The sequence below is a fragment of the Ranitomeya variabilis genome, chromosome 5 (assembly GCF_051348905.1).
Source record: "Ranitomeya variabilis isolate aRanVar5 chromosome 5, aRanVar5.hap1, whole genome shotgun sequence".
NCBI classification, from domain to species: Eukaryota; Metazoa; Chordata; class Amphibia; order Anura; family Dendrobatidae; genus Ranitomeya; species Ranitomeya variabilis.
The window spans coordinates 8316365-8338826 of record NC_135236.1 but is presented as its reverse complement, the minus strand read 5'-3'; the positions used below and the strand labels follow the sequence as shown (position 1 = coordinate 8338826).

At 46.5% G+C, this 22462-nt stretch overlaps 1 protein-coding gene across 2 annotated transcripts in view; it reads right to left on the bottom strand.

The window, feature by feature from the left end:
• Positions 1-3776: 3776 nt before the first annotated feature.
• The window catches only part of LOC143774178 (N-acetyllactosaminide beta-1,3-N-acetylglucosaminyltransferase 3-like), a 91834-nt gene continuing 73148 nt past the window's right edge, over positions 3777-22462 (bottom strand). For both annotated transcript variants that reach the window (XM_077261537.1, XM_077261536.1), the window contains exons 2-3: positions 8870-9433; positions 3777-4487 (exon numbers count right to left, since the gene is read on the bottom strand). In XM_077261537.1, the coding sequence (XP_077117652.1) occupies positions 4030-4487; positions 8870-9428 (1017 nt within the window). In that variant the 5' untranslated portion in view covers positions 9429-9433 and the 3' untranslated portion in view covers positions 3777-4029. The remainder of the gene's footprint in view (positions 4488-8869; positions 9434-22462) is intronic.

Sequence of the window (22462 nt, the reverse complement as noted above, 5' to 3'; positions counted from 1 at the left end):
TCAGAAGCCAAAGGCATATCAACTCCAATGGATCCATCTTACCTAAAATTGGAAGGAGAAGAAGATCTGCTACCCACAAATGACAGTTACAGACAAGCAGTGGGGGCACTTCTATACATAGCAACCACAACCCGTCCAGATATCTCAGCCACAGTGGGAATTCTCTGCCGACGTGTAAGCAAGCCACGCCAAAGAGATTGGAATGCAATTAAGAGACTTCTTCAGTATCTTAAGGCAACCCAAGAGTTAAGTCTAAAGATTTCTGCATCAGGAGATCTAATTCTCAGAGGATATGTAGATGCAGATTGGGCTGGAGACTCAAGTGATCGAAGATCAACAAGTGGTTACTTGTTCAAGTTAGGACACACTTCAATCTCATGGTCGAGTAGAAAACAAGTGTCAGTTGCATTGTCTTCTACAGAAGCAGAATATACATCAGCTGCTCATGCAAGTCAAGAGTTAATTTGGTTGAAGCAACTTTTGGAAGAATTCGGCAAACCACTAGCTGAACCAACTGTTATCTATGAGGACAACCAAGGATGTATCAAGCTCGCCAGCAGTGAAAGGATAAGTGCAAGAACAAAGCACATTGATGTTAAACATCATCACTTGCGTGACTTAGTAGAGCGTGAAGTTCTAAAGTTTGTTTACTGTGAATCTGACAAGATGTTAGCAGATGTTTTGACAAAGCCATTGTCAAGAGCCAAGTTTGAAGAATTCAGAACTGCAATGGGACTAACAGGATAAGCAGTTGTTGAGTGGGGGTGTTGGAATAAGTTTAAATGCAACAACTCCATTCCTGTTGTAGTCTGCATTGAATGTCTATGAGTGTTCATTTGTCAGCTATGCTGTGATTGTTAAAGTTTGTAAAAAAAAAAAAAAAGGGTCAGAGGACACTCACTGATTGCATCAGTCTGCTGCTGTTTCCTTCACAGAGAGACATGTGTTACATGGACTAGATTATATCGGTAGTTACTGTCAAAGCTTTCTTATTTTGTTCCAGTTCAAGCTGCATATATTAAACACAGTTTGCCTTACGTTGGATTCTGCTGCTTATATGAAGTAACACGCGCTGCTGTGGTAATACTCCGGCTAACATGTATAAAGAAAGGTTCTGCTGCAAATATGACAACAACCACACCGTTATCAAAATAGATATTATAATAAGAAAATTCACATCCACTATCAGTGTTGAAACAATCAATTCTTTAGACCTGAAGATCGTTGTGGAGGACTTCGCCCTTCACAGCCGCACCTTCCACAAGCCCAGAGTCCCGTATCTTCACTCCAATAGATGGCTGCCATCTGCCATGTTGGCCGATTAACGTCCCTAAAAGCCAATTTATGCGTCTTCACCGGAACTGCTCCAAACCTTGGGACTTCAGCACGGAGGCCGATCTATTGAATATAATATTGGGGATTTCATTACGTGCCCCACCCCTGGGGCGATATACACAATCACATACCCCTGTAATAAGCTGTATGTAGGCCGCACAAAATGTCCGACGAATGTGAGATTTAATGAACACATCAGAAATAGAAAGAAAATATTCACAGGTCCTCCCTTGTCACAACTCTTTGTGGAACATCGCGGGGCTCAGTGCAGGACATGGCGGGAATGGGAATAGAAATTGTCCACCAACATTGGAGAAAAGGGAAGTATAGAAATCTGATGTCCCGAGCAGAGAGCCGGTGGATCTGTATGATGGACGCCTTGATACCTAAGGGGTTACACAGTGAAGCAGAACTGCTTGGCTTCTACTAATACACACCTGTTGATCATTAGCAAAGGAACTTAAAGTCTTTCCACCATGAGCAGGACCATCCATGAGGAAGGAAACCGGAGTTTCCGAAACGTGTAGGAAGGAGGTCCGCTCAGCGCCTCGTACCGTTTGCCAGTCACGCGGCATCACATGAGCATCCACGTCACACAGGTCCTGCACCAGCCACACACTGCCAGCACGCAGGACCTGAACACAGTGGCCGAATCCCCGCTGATGGCTGGAGGAGTCGCCGATTTTATTCATCTCCTCACTGTAGAATAAGTGTGAGGCCACAGCTTGGAAGATCAGCACCGCGTGTCGTTGCGGCCTGGCTGCGCACCCATTGGAGCTCGCTGCGCACTCACCTTGCCTCTCTCACTGCCATCTGGAAACTGCCCGACACTGCGCGTGCTTTCACTTATAACTGCACCCCCAGCTTTCGGGTCAGACCCCCAGTCCTTTTTGCCTTCCCCCAGGAAACAAGAGACGCAGCCTCAGCAGTTCCAGACCCGGTCCAATACAGGTACTTGCAGCCTGGTCTTCCTCCGTACATAGCATCTAAACACCGTCTGGGACCTCACATTGTGGACATCAGTCCACTACGGGAACGGTAAATGACTTTCCCTATACTACATTTTTTGGACTGTACTGCCCCTCTACTGACCTCTAACTGAATGTACCTCATCATATATGTGAACCCTATGTGCACTTTAGACATTTCTTGCGTCTCATAGATCCAGCAGCTATACTGGTCTTTCATTGGGCAATCCGTGAATTACATTCCCACTGTTGTACAGGTTTTTAGTGGGCTCTGTACCTGCTTAGGTTCATTTAACTCCCGCTTGGAAAAGATATGCTAGAAGCAGCATGAGGGACATTTGTATAGGAGTAGTATGGACAGTAGCTGTGAATCCAGCACCGGAGTGACATAAAACACATATTAAAAGCAGCAGTATTAAGTAGTGTAGCTGTGAATTCATCACTGAGTTGATATAAAACACTTAAAAGAAGCAGCATGGGGGGACATTGTACAGAAGTATTATGAACTGCAGCTGTGAATTCAGAACTAGAGTGCGATAAAACAATTGCTAGAAGCAGCATGGGGGGACATTGTACAGAAGTATTATGAACTGTAGCTGTGAATCCAGAACTGGGGTGAGATAAAACACTTACTAGAAGCAGCATGGGGGAACATTGTACAGAAGTATTATGAACTGTAACTGTGAATCCAGAACTGGAGTGAGATAAAACACTTAATAGAAGCAGCATGGAGGGACATTGTATAGAAGTATTATTAACTGTAGCTGTGAATCCAGCACTGGGGTGAGATAAAACACTTAATAGAAGCAGCATGGAGGGACATTGTACAGAAGTATTATGAACTGTAGCTGTGAACCCAGCACTGGAATGAGATAAAACACATATTAGAAGCAGCAGTATTAAGTAGTGTAGCTGCGAATACATCACTGGATACGATAAAACACCTAGTCGAAGCAGCACACAGTACAGCAATGTAACTGTGAACATAGGTTCAGTGTGAGATAAAACACTTACTAGAAAGCAGCAGCTCCTGTGTATGTGTCCCTCTGCCTCTCTCTGCTCCTTCCTCATGCTCTTGGTCAATATGAATTATAAAGGGTAAATTTTACCAAATAGTTTTATGTCAAAATTATTACAGAAATGGCACGGTAGCTACTGAAAACAGAGCGATTCTTCAATAGCTTGGAATTTTTTTTAATTAGAGATGTACCTAAAAACATACAACATGAAGCTGCTCGGGTGGGACGGGGGTCTCCCCACATCTGACCAAATCTATGCTATTCAGTAGTGTCTGGTACACTCAGGCTCATTCAGTGTCAGTCAGCTGCTGCAAAAGTCCAGACTGTAAAACATCAAACCACCATATAAATCCCTGATCCATTGATACATAGTGCAGTGGAAATGGAGATTGGAATAAATAAGCCTTTGTCCCAAATTAATATTTTACCCACAAAACTCAAGGCAGCCGACAGATAAAACCCAAATCCTTTATTGTTTCCAGGCTTCCAGCCTTAGTTCACGAGTCCTAAAGACAAGTCTGTGCAGCACTGAGCGAGATCATCCAGTGACCTACGGAGATAACCCTGAAGACTCCGATAAACAGGTCCTATGATGAGCCATGAGCTCTGATGTGAGCACTAACACGCGGGGTCTGTGCTCTCAGCTGGATTTCCAGTCATTGGGCCCCTCCATCCGTCTTATCGCTTCATGTTTCCGATTGACCCCATCACTTGATGTTGGGTCCGGTCAGGCAGTGCGCTTCTTGGACCTGATTCCAGATTTGTAGCAGGTACCCAGGATCCACTCTGTGCACCACAAGAGCTCGCTGGTAGTTACAAGGGTCAAACCTCAGTCCAAAAACATAAAAGAGATTGTTATGGCGGAGAGTGAGATTTGCAGCCAAACACAAGAAGCCTAAATAAACATCATCCAGTGGAAAGACAGGAAGCCGCAGGGAGGCGTGATACAGGGACCGGACCGAAGCTGCCGAGAAAAGGAAGCCTCCTCCAGAAAGGAAGTAAGGATATTTCACGTTGGGGAACAAGGTATAGGAGATTTTGTATTTGGAGTATCGAAGGACAACAGAGTGCCTCTGTAGGGCCCCGTGCAGCTGGAACGGAGACGACGCATTCTCATTTATATATCGAACCAAGGAGGATGGATTCACAAACAGATCATCATCACCTAAAAGATAAAACATTGTCATCACCAAACGATAAACCATGTTATAATCAAGATTATTCACCTAGAAGAGAACACACAAGCATCATCAACAACAAGAAAAAACAACACACAGTAACAAGCATCAACAGATATCAACACCAAGAAAACAACACCAACAAAACCTAGGCATGGTCATCACCTAAACAACAACATACAGGCATCAGTATCACCTAGGAAAGAACAAACAAGTATCATCATGATCATCAAGAAAACAGCACGCAGTGACAAGTATCAACAGACATCAACACCAAGAAAACAAGACACAGTGACAAGCATCAGCAAGCATCAACACCAAGAGAAAAACACACAGGGAGAAACATCTACAGGCATCAAACCAAGAAAACAAACAAAACAAAACAAAGGCATCGTCATCACCTAAACAACAACACCCAGGCATCAGCATCACCTAGGAGACAGCACACAAGTATCATCATCACCAAGAAAACAGCACACAGTGACAAGTATCAACAGACATCAACACCAAGAGAACACACAGTGACGAGCATCAAAAGGCATCAACACCAACAGAACAACACACAGGCATGAACATGACCTAGGAGAGAACACACAAGTTTAATCAGCACTAAGAAAACAACACACAGTGACAAGTATCAACAGACATCAACACCAAGAAAACAACACTAACAAAACAAAGGCATTGTCATCTCTTAAGCAATAACAATACCCAGGCACCAGCAATACCTAGGAGAGAACACATAGGCATCTTCATCACCCAGAAGACAATACAGAGACATTGCCATCACCTAGAAGACAGCACACAGGCATCGTCATCACCTAGAAGACAACACACAGACATTGTCATCACAGAAATGACAACACACAGACATTGTCATTATCGAGAGGACAGCATACAGGCATTGTCATCACCAAGAGGACAACACACAGGCATTGTCATCACCGAGAGGACAACACAATGGCATTGTCATCACTGAGAGGACAACACACAGGCATTAAAATTGGTAATTACGGCACTCTTGTGGATGGTGCCAAGTAGGATCCTAACCCATAAAAATCTTGCCGAAAACTTGGCACTCAAGTAAATGTTGCAAGCAGAATTTTATTTTGTGCAGACAATCCAATAATAAAGAAACGTTTGGGTCCTACAATGACCTTCATCAGTCAGACAGATTGCAGTATGCATGGGGTGACAGGCAGAAACAAACGCATGTGTTGCGTATCCTGAGTGTTCATTTCTACCTGTCTTTTTTTTTTATTGACTGCACAAAATAAAATTATCTGCTTACAACATTTACCTGAAAACACACAGGCATTGTCGTCACCGAGAGGACAACACACAGGCATTGTCATCACCGAGAGGACAACACACAGGCATTGTCATCACTGAGAGGACAACACACAGGCATTGTCATCACTGAAAGGACAACACACAGGCATTGTCATCACCGGGAGGAGAACACATAGGCAATGTCATCACCGAGAGGACAACACACAGGCATTGTCATCACCGAGAGGACAACACACAGGCATTGTCGTCACCGAGAGGACAACACACAGGCATTGTCATTACCGAGAGGACAACACACAGGCATTGTCATCACTGAAAGGACAACACACAGGCATTGTCATCACCGAGAGGAGAACACATAGGCAATGTCATCACCGAGAGGACAACACACAGGCATTGTCATTACCGAGAGGACAACACACAGGCATTGTCATCACTGAGAGGACAACACACAGGCATTGTCATCACCGAGAGGACAACACACAGGCATTGTCATCACCGAGAGGACAACACACAGGCATTGTCATCATTGAGAGGACAACACACAGGCATTGTCATCACTGAGAGGACAACACACAGGCATTGTCATCACTGAGAGGACAACACACAGGCATTGTCATCACCCAGAGGAGAACACATAGGCAATGTCATCACCGAGAGGACAACACACAGGCATTCTCATCACTGAGAGGACAACACACAGCCATTGTCATCACCGAGAGGACAACACACAGGATTTGTCTTCACTGAGAGGACAACACACAGCCATTGTCATCACCGAGAGGACAACACACAGGATTTGTCTTCACCGAGAGGACAACACACAGGCATTGTCATCACCAAGAGGACAACACACAGGCATTGTCATCACTGAGAGGACAACACACAGGCATTGTCATCACTGAAAGGACAACACACAGGCATTGTCATCACCGAGAGGACAACACACAGGATTTGTCATCACCGAGAGGACAACACACAGGCATTGTCATCATCGAGAGGACAACCCACAGCCATTGTCATCACGGAGAGGACAACGCACAGGCTTTGTCATCACCGAGAGGACAACACACAGGCATTGTCATCATCGAGAGGACAACACATAGGCATCGTCATCACCGAGAGGACAACACACAGGCATTGTTATCACCGAGAGGACAACACATAGGCATTGTCATCACCGAGAGGACAACACACAGTTATTGTCATCACCAAGAGGACAACGCACAGGCATTGTCATCACCGAGAGGACAACACACAGGCATTGTCATCACCGAGAGGGCAACATACAGGCATTGGCATCACCGAGAGGACATAGGCATTGTCATTCACGAAAGGACAACACACAGACATTGTCATCACTGAGAGGACAGCACACAGCCATTGTCATCACCAAGAGAACAACACACAGGCATTGTCATCACTGAGAGGGCAACATACAGGCATTGGCATCACCGAGAGGACAACACACAAGTATTGCCATCACCGAGAGGACAACACATAGGCATCGTCATCACCGAGAGGACAACACATAGGCATTGTTATCACCGAGAGGACAACACATAGGCATTGTCATTCACGAAAGGACAACACACAGACATTGTCATCACTGAGAGGACAGCACACAGCCATTGTCATCACCAAGAGAACAACACACAGGCATTGTCATTATCGAGAGAACAACACATGGGCATTGTAATCATTGAGAGGACAGCACACAGCCATTGTCATCACCAAGAGAACAACACACAGGCATTGTCATCACCGAGAGGACAACACACAGGCATTGTCATCACCGAGAGGACAACACACAGGCATTGTCATCACCGAGAGGACAACACACAGGCATTGTCATCACCGAGAGGACAACACACAGCCATCGTCATATACTAGAAGACAACAAATATACAGATTAATCTTGCAGTATGGTCAGGTGTCTAAATTCAATTTGGGGCTTCTTCTACGGTCTTATATATTTTGGGGCTTGGTTTAGGGTCCTAATTAATATCGGTGTCTGCTCTGGATTCTGAGATGTTCTGTAATCTGGGGTTTAATTATTTTAGAACATTATGTGTGACGTTTCCTGATGTGGGGACCTGCACAGGTGTATTCCCTCACTTTTGGACAGAGCCTACATGGTGGGAGTGGGTGAGAGACATGCATCCTATTAGGACTGGAGCAGTTATTTAATCTCGCATGTGAAGTATACTGTGTATATATATATATATATATATATATATATATATATATATATATATATATATATATATATATATTTTATAAATATACACACAGTGGGGAAAATAAGTATCTGATACTCTGCCGATTTTGCAAGCTTTCCCACCTACAAAGAATGGAGGGGTCAGTATTTTTTATCGTAGGTACACTTCACCTGTGAGAGACAGAATCTAAAAATAAAATACAGAAACTCACATTGCAGGATTATTGCACAATTAATTTGCATTTTATTGCATGAAAGAAGTATTTGATCACGACAAACCTGAAAGAATTCTGAACTTATTTTGGGGTCTGAATTTATTATGGTGTCTGAAGTTATTATGGGGTCTGGTTTGGGGTCTGATTTTATTAAGGAGACTGAATTTATTATTGGGTCTGAAATTATTATGAGGTCTAGGTCCAATTTTTTTTTCATGTGGTCTGGTCTGAGGTCTGATTTTTTTATTGGGCCTAGCATGGGATGATTTTATTATGTGGTCTAGTTAAAAATTTTTTATTGGGTCTGGTCTGAGGTCTGCTTTTGTTATTGGGCCTGGACTGGGATGATTTTTTTATTTGGTCTAGTTCCATTTTTTATAAGGTCTGGTCTAGGGTCAGAAATTATGTCGTCTGGTCTTCATTCTGATTTTATTATGGGGTCAGGAGTCTACTTTAATTTTCCCGAATATCTCAGCTCTGTTGGCAGTTTGTATGTTTTCAGATATTTTACAATGACTCCACAGGTGAAGGTGGCCTCACTCTTTTTCTCTCATGGTTAGGGTAAATGCGCAGATGGGTAGGGGTGTTGGGTCTTTCTACGGTTTAGTGTATTTTACTTATACTCCTTAAAATTACGTACCTTTGAATATAAAATCGGCCTGTTGAGGGTTGTTGTGCAGCCACTCCAGGAAACATCGCTCCTTGAGGGACAGGTTGTTGTGTCCTTCTGTGAAGTCCCACAGTAAGATGTCCCGGTATTCCTCCTCCTCCACCTTCACGATCTCCATGTGCTGCTCACGATCACTTAGTCCCATCAGGAAGACGGGTCTAAGCCTGTACCCCATCACTTCCACCTGTTTGGCCCAGGTTTCTCTTACGGCGGCTCTCCTACTGTTGGACCTAGGGTGAGATTTGATAGCAAGCAGCAGTATAGGGGACAGACCCAAATCTGGTTGTGGGGTGTACAGCAGGGAGCAGCGGTAACTCTGAAGGTAGGGAAACTCCTCCTGGAAGCGTGAGAAGTTCAGATGGTAAATGTGGACCCCATCATCCAGTGTCACGGACTGTCTCTTTGGCTCAGGGGACATTTTAAGAAACACAGGGATTTTGAATGAAAGCTTCAGACCTGCTATAGAGAGGAGAACAAATACTCCCAAAAACAGAAGAGTGTGGAACCGAACTACAATCCGGGAACTCATGATGTCTACAAAAAAAAAACACAGAGAGATAGATGAGACAGAGTCCTACTCATACATAACTCCCACTGACTGTCGCGCTACAACCCCTATACGCACACATGACTTCTCCTGACCATCGTCTTACAACCCACATACACATAAATGACACCTGATGACTGTCGTTCTACAACCACCATACCTATACATGACTCTTGCTGACCATTGTCCTACAATCCCCATACTCATATATGGCACCTGATGACTATCGTCCAATAACCCCCATACTCACACATACCTCCTACTATCCATCGTCCTTCAACCCCAATACTCACACATGACTCCTGATGACAGTCATCCTGTAACTCAAACATGGCTGCCACCAGGAATTTCAGGGCCCCATAATGGCAAAATTTTTTGGCCTCCTAGAGACCAGGCTCCCCTCCCGCTCCGTCTGCACCCCTCGAACCTTCCACAGTCCCACCACCCACAAACTCTACTTTTGCGCCACGTCTTCACCAGTCACACATTAACAGTTCCCATTGAACATCATATCACATACATAGCCATCAGCCTTTGTTTTGGCCAAAAGATTTTTTTAAGCCACCACCACGACAAGGTAGTCTCTTTTGGTTGAACTTTACTCTAACCTATTAAACATTTCTTAAAATATCCAAAACTCTTTTTAGGTATATTTTTATTTATTTTTATTCAAGGGAATGTGTCACATACATCATTTAAAATTACCAATACAAAATTACCACCACATAGAGACCGAATAATACCACATACAATGGACAAATACAGCCATACCATGACCAGATCCCATATTACCACCATATAATGGCCAAAAAAATACCACAAACAGGGATCAAATACCACCACATCATGAAACAGACCACACATTACCACCACATAGTGACTGGACAATATCACATACAGGGAACAAATGCCGTCACTCCAGACCACAAATTACCACCACATAGTGACCAAATAATATCACATGCAGGGGACAAATACTGTCACAACATGACTAGACCACATACTACTATCACTTAGTGACCGAATAATACCACATATAAGGGACAATACCGCCACACTATGACCAGACTACATATTACCACCACATAATAAAACAAACCCAAGAAGAACAATAACCATCTAGTGTCCCTCCACATGCTCACAGCCCCAGTGGGGGAGCCTACAGGAAAGGGGGACAAAAGATCAAAACAGGACACCCCCGCTACTAAGAGAACCACGAAAAATTGGAGTATATGTCCATAGATTATATCAAAGTTTTATTAAGTTACATAAATAACATCGACACATGTATAACAATACTTAAAAAACATGTAGAAAGAATCAGACAAGTTTAGGTAGCACAGATCAAACTAACGGCGCTGTCCATCACCGACGCCTATATATAATGGTCAAATGCACAGTGCAAAGGATAATAGAGTAGGTTCAGAGACCAGGAGACAGTGGGGTAGTATAAGAAAGACACAGCATAGCCCTGTACATAGGCTAATGCCTCAGTATCAAGTGTTCAAACCCTCCCCTGTACTCTTACCGCAATCCTGGCGTCAGACCTGGACAGCACCGTTGCCCCATCCTACCTAAACTTGTCTGATTCTTTCTACATGTTTTTTAAGTATTGTTATACATGTGTCGATGTTATTTATGTAACTTAATAAAACTTTGATATAATCTATGGACATATACTCCAATTTTTCGTGGTTCTCATATTACCACCACATAGTGACAGAATAACACATACAAGGGACAAATACAGTCACACCATGACCATACCCCATATTACCACCACATAGTGACTGAATAATACAACAAACAAGGAATAAATATAGTCACACCATGACCAGACCTCATATTACCACCACATAGTGACAGAATAATATCACATACAAGGAGCAAATACCACCACACTGTGACCAGACCGCATATTACCACCACATAGTGACAGAATAATACCACATACAAGGAGCAAATACCACCACACTGTGACCAGACCACATATTACCACCACATAGTGACTGAACAATACCTACATAATCATCAACATTAACAGAAATAAAAACTTGAAATAGATCACTCAGTTTGTAATGACTGTATATAATTTATGAGTTTCACTTTTTGTATTGAAGAACTGAAATAAATTAACTTTTTGATGATATTCTAATTTTGTGAGAAGCACCTGTATGTTCTCCCATCCTGCCCCATATGTCCTCCATTCTGGCCCCATATGTTTTCCCATCCTGGCCCTATATGTCTCCATCCTGCCCCCATATGTTCTCCCATCCTGCTCCCATTTATTCTCTCATCCTGCCCCATATGGTCTCCCATGCCGGCCCACATATTCTCCATCCTGGCCCCATGTGTCTCCATTCTGCCCCATATTCTGGCTTTCAGTACAAAAAAAGTTTATCCTTACCTGACCATGGTTCAGCATATTTCCTCCCATCCTAGCCCAATATGTTTTCCCATCCTGGCCTTATAGGACTCCATCCTGCCTCCATATGTTCTCCCATCCTGCCCCCAATTATTCTCTCATCCTGTCCCATATGGTATCTCATCCTGGCCCCATATATTCTCCATCCTGGCACCATGTGTCTCCATTCTGCCCCATATTGCGACTTTCAGTAAAAAAAATAAGTTTCTCCTTACCTGGCCGCGGTCCAGCATATTTCCTCCCATAATAGCTCCATGTTTTCCCATCCTGGTCCTATATGTTCTCCCAACCTACCCCATATGTCCTCCCATTTTGGCCCCATATATTTTCCCATCCTGGCCCTATAAGTCTCCATCCTGCCTCCACACGTCATCTGATCCTGCCCTCATATGTTCTCCCATCCTGCCCCCATTTTTCTCCCATCCTGTCCCATATGGTCTACCATGCTGGCCCCATATATTCTCCTTCCTGGCCCCATGTGTCTCCATTCTGCCCCATATTGCGGCTTTCAGTTCAAAAAAGTTTCTCCTTATCTGGCTGTGGTCCAGCATATTCCTCCCATCCTAGCCCCATCCTATCGCCAAGAGACTTCAGTTCAAAACCCTTACAATGACATACAAAGCCATCCACAACCTGTCTCCTCCATACATCTGTGACCTCGTCTCCCGGTACTTACCTACACGCAACCTTCGATCCCCACAACATCTCCTCCTCTACTCCCCTCATCTCTTCTTCCCACAACCGCATCCAATACTTCTCCCGTGCTTCCCCCATACTCTGGAACTCTGTACCACAACACACCAGACTCTCGCCTACCATCGAAACCTTCAAAAAGAACCTGAAGACCTACCTCTTCCGACAAGTCCACAGCCTGCAGTGATCCTCAACCTACTGAACCGCCGCAAACCAGCTCTACCCTCTCCTAGTGTATCCTCACCCATCCCCTGCAGACTGTGAGCCCTCGCGGGCAGGGTCCTCCCTCCTTATTTACCCGTGTGCCTTGTTTTTTGCTCATGTTTAAAGTATTTGCCTATATTTGCCCCCTTTTCACATGTAAAGCGCCATGGAATAAATGGCGCTATAAAATGTATAATAATAATAATATGTTTTCCCATCCTAGCCTTATATGTCTCCATCCTGCCCCATATGTTCTCCCATCCTGCCCCATATGTTCTCCCATCCTGCCCCATATGTTCTCCCATCCTGCCCCATATGTTCTCCCATCCTGCCCCATATGTTCTCCCATCCTGCCCCATATGTTCTCCCATCCTGCCCCATATGTTCTCCCATCCTGCCCGATATGTTCTCCCATCCTGCCTCCATTTGTTCTCCCATCCCGGCCCCATATATTCTTCATTCTGGCCCCTTCTGTCTCCATTCTGCCCCATGGTGTGGCTTTCAGTACAAAAGAAAAGTTTCTCCTTACCTGGCCGTGGTGCAGTATATTTCCTCCCATCCTAGCCCCATGTTTTCCCATCCCGACCCATATGTTCTCCCATCCTGGCTCCATATGTTTTCCCATCATTGCCCTATATGTCTCCATCCTGCCCCCATATGTTCTCCTGTCCGATTTATTCTGCCATCCTGCCCCATATGGTCTACCATCACGGCCCCATATATTATCCATCCTGGCCCCACGTGTCTTCATTCTGCCCCATATTGCAGCTTTCAGTACTAAAACAAAAGTTTCTTCTTACGAGGCCGAGGTCCAGTATATTTCCTCCCATCTTAGCCCCATATGTTCTCCCATCCTCACCCCATATGTTCTCCCATCCTGCTCCATATGTTCTCCCATCCTGCTCCATATGTTCTCCCATCCTGCTCCGTATGTTCTCCCATCCTGCTCCATGTGTCTTAATCGTTCCCATACTGCTGCTTTCAGTACAAAAAAAGGAACATTTTTCATGACCTGGCTGCGGTCTAGCAGTGTCCTCTCCCTCATCCATTTGAGGCATGGTTGAGCCGGTGCATGGCAATGACATCATACGCTGGCAACATGGGGCTGATGCCAGCTGCCGGCCTCTGACTGATGGCTTTTAACTATTGTTAACTATCAGTGACCTCCTGCATGACAATAAATTTCAGCTGAATGTGTGTCTGCGGGCACACATTAAGTTACTGAACTGGCAGAATCCTGCCTATGGGACCAGGTGAGCAAAAGCATAAAGAGGGGGGACTCGGTTCTTGCTCCTGCTCACCAGGCCCAATACACCTTTAAGGGCAGTAATGCCCTGATGGTGGCCGTGAACACAAATACTACATATCAGCAAATTAGGACAGAGATGTATGCATAGGACAGGTTATAAATTGGGAAAAATTAAATTATATCAGTGATGTATGGAGAGGACAGGTCTAGGAGGAGGAGCATAGAAAAATGTAGAAGGCAGACGACAGGTCCAGGAGGAAGAGGATAGAGAAGGAAGGTAGAACGCAGAGGACAGGTCTATGACTAGGAGCACAGAGTAATATAGAAGGTAGAGGACAGGTCTAGGAGGAGGAGCAGAGTAATATAGAAGGTAGAGGACAGGTCCAGGAGGGGGAGCACAAACTAATGTACAAGGCAGAGGACAGGTCTAGAAGGAGGAGCACAGAGTAATGTAGAAGGCAGAGGACAGGTCTAGAAGGAGGAGCACAGAGTAATGTAGAAGGCAGAGGACAGGTCTAGAAGGAGGAGCACAGAGTAATGTAGAAGGCAGAGGACAGGTCTAGGAGGAGGAGCACAGAGTAATGTAGAAGGCAGAGGACAGGTCTAGAAGGAGGAGCACAGAGTAATGTAGAAGGCAGAGGACAGGTCTAGAAGGAGGAGCACAGAGTAATGTAGAAAGAAGAGGACAGGTCTAGGAGGAGGAGCACAGAGTAATGTAGAAGAAAGAGGACGGGTTTAGGAGTAGTACCAAATATTAATGGAGAAGTAAGAGGACTGATCTAGGAGGAGGAGAACAGAGTAATGTAGAAGGCAGAGGACAGGTCTAGGAGAGGAGCACATAGTAATGTAGACGGCAGAGGACATATCTAGGAGAGGAGCACATAGTAATGTAGAAGGCGGAGGACACATCTAGGAGGAGGGGAACAGAGTAATGTAGAAGGCAGAGGACAGGTCTGGGAATAGGAGCACAGAGTAATATAGAAGGCAGAGGACAGGTCGAGGTGGAGGGGAACAGAGTAATGCAGAAGGCAGAGGACAGGTCTAGGAGAGGAGCACATAGTAAGGTAGAAGGCAGAGGACATGTCTAGGAGGAGGGGCACAGAGTAATGTAGAAGGCAGATGACAGGTCGAGGAGGAGAGGAACAGAGTAATGCAGAAGGCTGAGGACAGGTCTAGGAGAGGAGCACAGAGTAATGCAGAAGGCAGAGGACAGGTCTAGGAGGAGGGGCACAGAGTAATGTAGAAGGCAGAGGACAGGTCTAGGAGTAGGAGCACAGAGTAATGTAGAAGGCAGAGGACAGGTCGAGGAGGAGGGGAACAGAGTAATGCAGAAGGCAGAGGACAGGTCTAGGAGGGGGAGCACATAGTAATGTAGAAGGGTAGAGGAGACAGGTCTAGGAGGAGGGGCACATAGTAATGTAGAATGCAGAGGACAGGTCTAGGAGAGGAGCACAGAGTGATGCAGAAGGCAGAGGACAGGTCTAGGAGGAGGGGCACAGAGTAATGTAGAAGGCAGAGGACAGGTCTAGGAGTAGGAGCACAGAGTAATGTAGAAGGCAGAGGACAGGTCGAGGAGGAGGGGAACAGAGTAATGCAGAAGGCAGAGGACAGGTCTAGGAGGGGGAGCACATAGTAATGTAGAAGGGTAGAGGAGACAGGTCTAGGAGGAGGGGCACATAGTAATGTAGAAGGCAGAGGACAGGTCTAGGAGGAGGAGCACATAGTAATGTAGAAGGCAGAGGAGACAGGTCTAGGAGGAGGGGCACATAGTAATGTAGAAGGCAGAGGACAGGTCTAGGAGGAGGAAAACAGAGTAATGCAGAAGATAGAGGACGGGTCTAGGAAGAGGAGCACATAGTAATGTAGAAGGCAGAGGAGACAGGTCTAGGAGGAGGGGTACAGAGTAATGTAGAAGGCAGAGGATAGGACTAGTAGGAGGAGCACAGAGTAATATAGAAGCCAGATTACAAGTCTAGGAGGAGGACTAGAGCAATGTAGAAGGTAGAGGACAGGTTTAGGAGTAGGAACACAAATTAATGGAGAAGGAAGAGGACAGGTGTAGGAGGAGGAGAACAGAGTAATGTAGAAAGCAGAGGACATATCTAGGAGGAGGAGCACATAGTAATGTAGGAGGCAGAGGACTGGTCTAGGAGGAGGAGCACAGGGTAATGTAGAAGGCAGAGGACTGGTCTAGAAGGAGGAGGACAGAGCAATGTGTGACGCCTCAGGGTCCTGGTCGTCACAGTGGCATTACTTTCCCCTTGGGGAGAGGGATGTCATGCTTGGAAGCGATGAAGGATATATTTCACCAGGTAAATCTCGCATACAACACATTCACACTCCAGGCCAGAAGGGGGAGCTCTGAACCCGGATTAGTGGGAACTTCTCTGATATATTCTGGCTGGAGGGGAAGTTAGAGAGCAGAGTGTCAGAGGACAGTGACAAGAGCAGACGGACATATAGTGTCGGAAGGTCTGAGGGAGCCGTGTAGTCCGAGGAACTACAGCTCCTGGGAGAAGAAAACAGAAAGTACGAACAACTTGTAGAACGAGAGCAGGAGGGAGAAAGCACAGGAGAGAAGCACTAGTGGAGCAGAGCTGAGAAGAGGCTACCTCCCTGGTTAGTGCAGATTCCGGTAGCCGGAAAACTGTGGCCGTGCTGAACTCTACAGTGGAATAGCAGAAACCGGCAGGGCAGCTGGATTGTATGTCATCTGTCCGCATTGATACACAGGAGACACAGTGATAATTATAGGGCACGGCTCATGCTAGAGACCCTGTAAAAAGGCCCAGTTCACCTGTCATACGGGTTGTGTCCTAACCTTCATGGGGGACAGAGAGGAACTGTGAGGACCTTATGTGATGCTTTAGGCAGTAAGCCTGGTAAAGGGGACTCTGGATTCGCTTCTAAGCTGGCCGAACCCTGCCTGTACCTGTTGTGTGGTGCCCTGGACTGCGGTTGCCTGAAGCTACAGTAAACCAGGTAAAGACTGCAAACCTGTGTCCTCGTTCTTCATTGAACTTCTCACCATCTTCACTTATACACCGGGAGCCCTGGGGACCTACTTCACCTGTGGGAAGTTATACCATCTAGCTGCCATACCATCACCCCAGAGGACCCCTTTAAGCAGCATCGGTCCCTACTGACCAAATGCCACAGGTGGCGTCACGAACAACAGACTTTATTCATTATTCCCCTTAAAAGACCTTTCCCCCTTTTATTGGGTGCCCAGGGCCACGGGCCAGGTTGCAGCCATCGTGACATCCCCTTTAAGACTGGACCCGGTGCCGAGTACCCCACGACCCTGGCGAGCGACTCAAATGTAGGAGGCAGAGCACAGGTCTAGTAGGAGGAGCACAGAGTAATATAGAAGGCAGAGGACAGGTCTAAGAGGAGGGGCACAGAGTGATGTAGACGGCAGAGGACAGGTCCAGGAGTAGGAACACATTAATGGAGAAGGAAAAGGATAGGTCTAGGAGGAGGGGCACAGAGTGATGTAGACGGCAGAGGACATGTCTAAGAGTAGGAACAAATTAATGGAGAAGGAAGAGGACAGGTCTAGGTCTAGGAGGAGGGGCACAGAGTGATTAGAAGGCAGAAGACAGGTCTAGGAGGAGGAGCATAGAGTAATATAGAAGGCAGAGGACAAGTCCAGGAGGAGGTGCACAGAGTGATGTAGACGGCAGAGGACATGTCTAGGAGTAGGAACACATATTAATGGAAGATGACAGTTGTAAGGAAAAACACATGAGAGAGCTGGGGGATACAGATGTCCCCCGCCATCACCAATCTGTGATGGAGCTTTCACAGTCACAGCTCTCTGACGCCCCTTACCCTCAGGTCAGTCAAGGAACTGCACCTAGGATAAGTAGTTGCCCGAGAGGCTGCCCTGTCATGTACTGGTTATTGGGGCACTCTGCTGTGAGGGCGGTATATGTATCACCAGTCCCAGGCCGGGAATATATTGTAGATATTAACATTCTGATCTGTCACTGCCAGGATCCCCCAATAACATCAGAGCAGTATGCTGTCACCAGTTCCTCATTAGATATAAGCCCAGTCCGTTAATAAGCTTATATCAGGTCAGAAACCAACCCCAGGTAGCATATCAGTACTCACGAGTCTCATGGACGTGGGAAATCGGGTTTCAAGATAAAAGAGCAGCCCAAAATTAATTGATATTTTAATTGCTGAAAGGTACACTAGATATTACAAATATATACAGAATAATATACAGATATTACAGCCAGAAGTACAGATAGGAATGGACAGCAGTCCAATGAGATCCACAGCTACCCTCCTGAAAGGCACCTAAATGATGGGCAGAGTCACCAGTGGGCCTTTGGGGCGTGGCCCCGCCTTCCCCACCCTCTGACAAGTGTCACATGAACGTCAGTAAGCAGCCACATCGGCTCCTATTTTAGGCCAGTAGAAATGCTGGGCTAGCCTGGCCTTGGTTTTAGCAATCCCTAGGTGTCGGGCCATCGGAATCTTGTGTGCGATCCGCAACAATTCCACCCTGAATGGATGGGGGACCACTAACTGTCAGTTGCTGGGCCACACCTCCAGTGCACTCTGCTTAACCGTTACTCAGTACAGCCATCCCTGGTCCCAGACCACTCACTCGAGGTCTGACTCCATGGGAGGCTGTGCCACCTGCTCCTTAAGAGCTTTCAGGCTGTCATCTGCTTCTAACGCCACCTGAAACCCCTGACTAGACGTGGCCAGAATAGACAAAACTGTCACGTCTTCCATCAGTTCCACGGGAACTGTCTCCTGGCCTCTGTCTGACTCGGAAGTCACTTGGTCGGAGATGGGGAAGCCGTCGGACCTCCTGGAGGTTACTTGAGCTCTGGCACTACCATTACTGGTGACAGTGGCCACAACCGCTGAGACCGTGAGTAGTGCCCACTTCCCCTCAGCTCCTGACCAAGTTGCAGGGTCAGGCTGACTTACCTGGCCTTCTGACATCCAGAAGGCAGTGATCTCCTGCCCTGGGGCCTAACCTTGTGGCTCCACGCCTCCTGCGACATCTCCACTCCCCAGAGTCTGTTCCTCTCTTTCACGTTAATGTATAAAATGGAGTAGGATTTTTCATTTTCCCCTGTTATCACACACGCTGTGGGCTCCAACCCCCCTTCTCACAGCCTTCGCTTGCCTAGGCACAATTCCTGTGTAACTGAAACCCAGTGGGGATCCTTGAAACTCCTCTCTGCTCTTTTCCCCCTCCTGTCGGAATGTTAATTAACACAGAGTTGGCTCTGTCCACAAGAAACATATGCTTTCATTTGTAGATATGAGAGATGGTAAAAAGGGCATATCTCGGGCCCAATCAATGATAGGAAATGTCTTCCTGGAGCAGAACAATATTGTATCATACAATTATTAGGTTCTGTAGAAGGACGTAGATCTGGGGATTTATTATGATGGAATATAGGCTGAACTGGATGGACAAATGTCTTTTTTCGGCCTTACTAACTATGTTAATATGTTACTATGTAAAACGATGGATGCATATTCGGAATGTGATTTAATAGAGATTCACAACAGGCCTCTTACTGGAGTCTGGCCCCAAGAGAACCAGAGAAATGGATTTCTCCTGAACAGTGTGGGATAGTTAGTCCAAGTTTAGATTCATTAGAAAGCTAGTTTTAATATAAGATGAATGATGTGTGTGCTGTGAATCTGCAAAGTTCTCAAGCCAAGATATGAGAATTATAAGCTTTGCAAGCAAATCTGTAGCTCTGAGGAAAGGGGAGGGCAATGGGAACTCAACCCCTTTAGTGATGTCACAAGCCTGCAAGTATAAGTCACTGCATTCATCCCAGCCTTCATTCTTGCCTGGAACTTCACTACAGAAAGACTCCCTGATGAATTGGGTCATCTGGCTCCACCCACCAGCATGGTTAGCTGAAATGATCTAAGCAAATGTGAGTTTAATCTTTCTTTAATCCATTTTTTTTATAATTGCTGTACATACTTTAAATTGTCTCATATTGTAAAATCTTTATATACCTTTTATAAACACTACCTATGTCTTTTTACAGAGTAAAATATAAAATTTACTAGTTCCAAAACCCTAAGTCCTCTGGAGTTAATTACGCTACTGATTTGGGTTGGCTCAAACCCCTCTATGAAAAATCTGAGCTGGTGGCAGCGAAGTGTGTTCTGGGTAGGTGGGTACCACTGGCAGCGACGGAACGAGGTTTTATAAGCTATTTTCTGGCTGTGGCCTGAGCATTTATAATTTCCTCGCTGCGGCATGCCTGCTAGCCAGTCCACAGTGAAGCGGCCCGTCCGGTGACTAATTATCCTAGGTGTAGTTCCCTGACTGACCTGAGGGTAAGGGGGGCTCCGGAGAGCTGCAAGTTCCAAAGCGGAACTAGAAAGCGGTATATACATAAATCCCTGCAGTTTCATGACATATTGTAGCAGCAGTGGGATAACTAAAATAAGCCCCTGCGGTAAATTGATAGGGTCAATAGCCTTGTTTGTGTTTTCATCACATTGTAGCAGTGGTGGGATAACTAAGATAAGCCCCCAGCACATGTGATAGCTGTGTGCTGACCAAAGGTCACCCGATCTGTGACACTCTCCCTGCAGTGGTTCTGAACTCAGCAGCCTGGATTCATCTAGGGGCCCTGCACTTCCCGTTGCAGCCCCCCTCCAACTCTTAAGGCCCCGTCTCACATAGCGAGATCGCTAGCGAGATCGCTGCTGAGTCACAAGTTTTGTGACGCAACAGCGACCTCAGTAGCGATCTCGCTATGTGTGACACGTACCAGCGATCAGGCCCCTGCTGCGAGATCGCTGGTCGTGTCGGAGTGGCCTGGACCTTTTTTTGGTCGTTGAGGTCCCGCTGACATCGCTGAATCGGTGTGTGTGACACCGATCCAGCGATGTCTTCACTGGTAACCAGGGTAAACATCGGGTTACTAAGCGCAGGGCTGCGCTTAGTAACCCGATGTTTACCCTGGTTACCAGCGTAAATGTAAAAAAAAACAAACAGTACATACTCACCATCTGATGTCCGTCAGGTCCCTTGCCGTCTGCTTCCTGCTCTGACTGAGTGCCGCCGTACAGTGAGAGCACAGCAGAGTGGTGACATCACCGCTGCGCTCTGCTCTCAGTGTACGTCGGCTCAGTCAGAGCAGGAAGCAGACGGCAAGGGACCTGACGGACATCAGATGGTGAGTATGTACTGTTTGTTTTTTTTGGTAACCAGGGTAAACATCGGGTTACTAAGCGCGGCCCTGCGCTTAGTAACCCGATGTTTACCCTGGTTACCCGGGTGCTGCAGGGTGACATCGGCATCGTTGAAGACAGTTTCAACGATGCCGAAGTCGTTCCCCTGATCGTTGGTCGCTGGAGAGCGGTCTGTGTGACAGCTCCCCAGCGACCACACAACGACTTACCAACGATCACGGCCAGGTCGTATCGCTGGTCGTGATCGTTGGTAAATCGCTATGTGTGCCGGGGCCTTTAGTCTCACCCCTTAGCTCCATGACCCCTGTCTCTCCCACTAGAGGACAATAGATCCCAGTACATTGGCTGATCACACCTGAGGGCATCTTCACACCTCTTGCCTGTCACAGCTGCCTTCCCTGTGCATGTGTGGCACCGCAGGAGTCTGGATGCCACAGTGGCAATGCCTCCCTCACAGGGTGTGATGTCATGCCTGGAAGCAAGAAGGGATTTCCTTAGCAGGTACATCAGCATGCAGCACCTTTCCCAGAAGGGGGAGCTCTAAACCCAGTTTCGGGGGAGCTTCCCTGATAAGTTCTGGTCAGGAGGCAGAGTTAGTTAGTCAGTCAGAGCTAGTCTGAGGAAGAAGCAAGTGAGGAGAGCCTGGGATTAGAGCTGCGACTGTGCTCACCCTAGGACTGAACGCGAAAGATCAGACACCGTAATCCATGGTTGTTTGGGAACTGCAGGCTCAGCAAATAAAACCGGAGAACCGGAGTTTGCAGGTCTCCTGGTCCCATCTGACACCTGAAGGCACAGCAGCAGATCAGAGCCCGGAGTCACCACGAGGGAGTGACACCTGAACAGGCTCAAGCTGCATGCCATGCAGGTAGTGTACCATTTAATGGACAGACAGTAAGAGGTACTTGAATAGAGCATAAAGCATCAGGAACCCAGAGAACAGCGCAGCAGGGAGGCTTCCATCCCTACCTCGCTAGGGGAATTCCGAATTGTTTCCAGGCTGCCCAGATCTCCAACACCACCTGTTACCTGTGCTCCGGACTGCACCTTTGGCCAGGAATTAAAGGTAAAGAAAACTGCAGCCCTTGTGTCCTCTACTCCTTTTTCCGCACCCTCAGTCCTGCACCCCAACGTCCACCATCCCTCATAAACTGTACTGGTAGCCTTGCGGCCCCGCTCCACCTGTGGGGAGCACAACCATCCCAGCTGCATCACCATTGGTACCAGTGGACTCCCTAT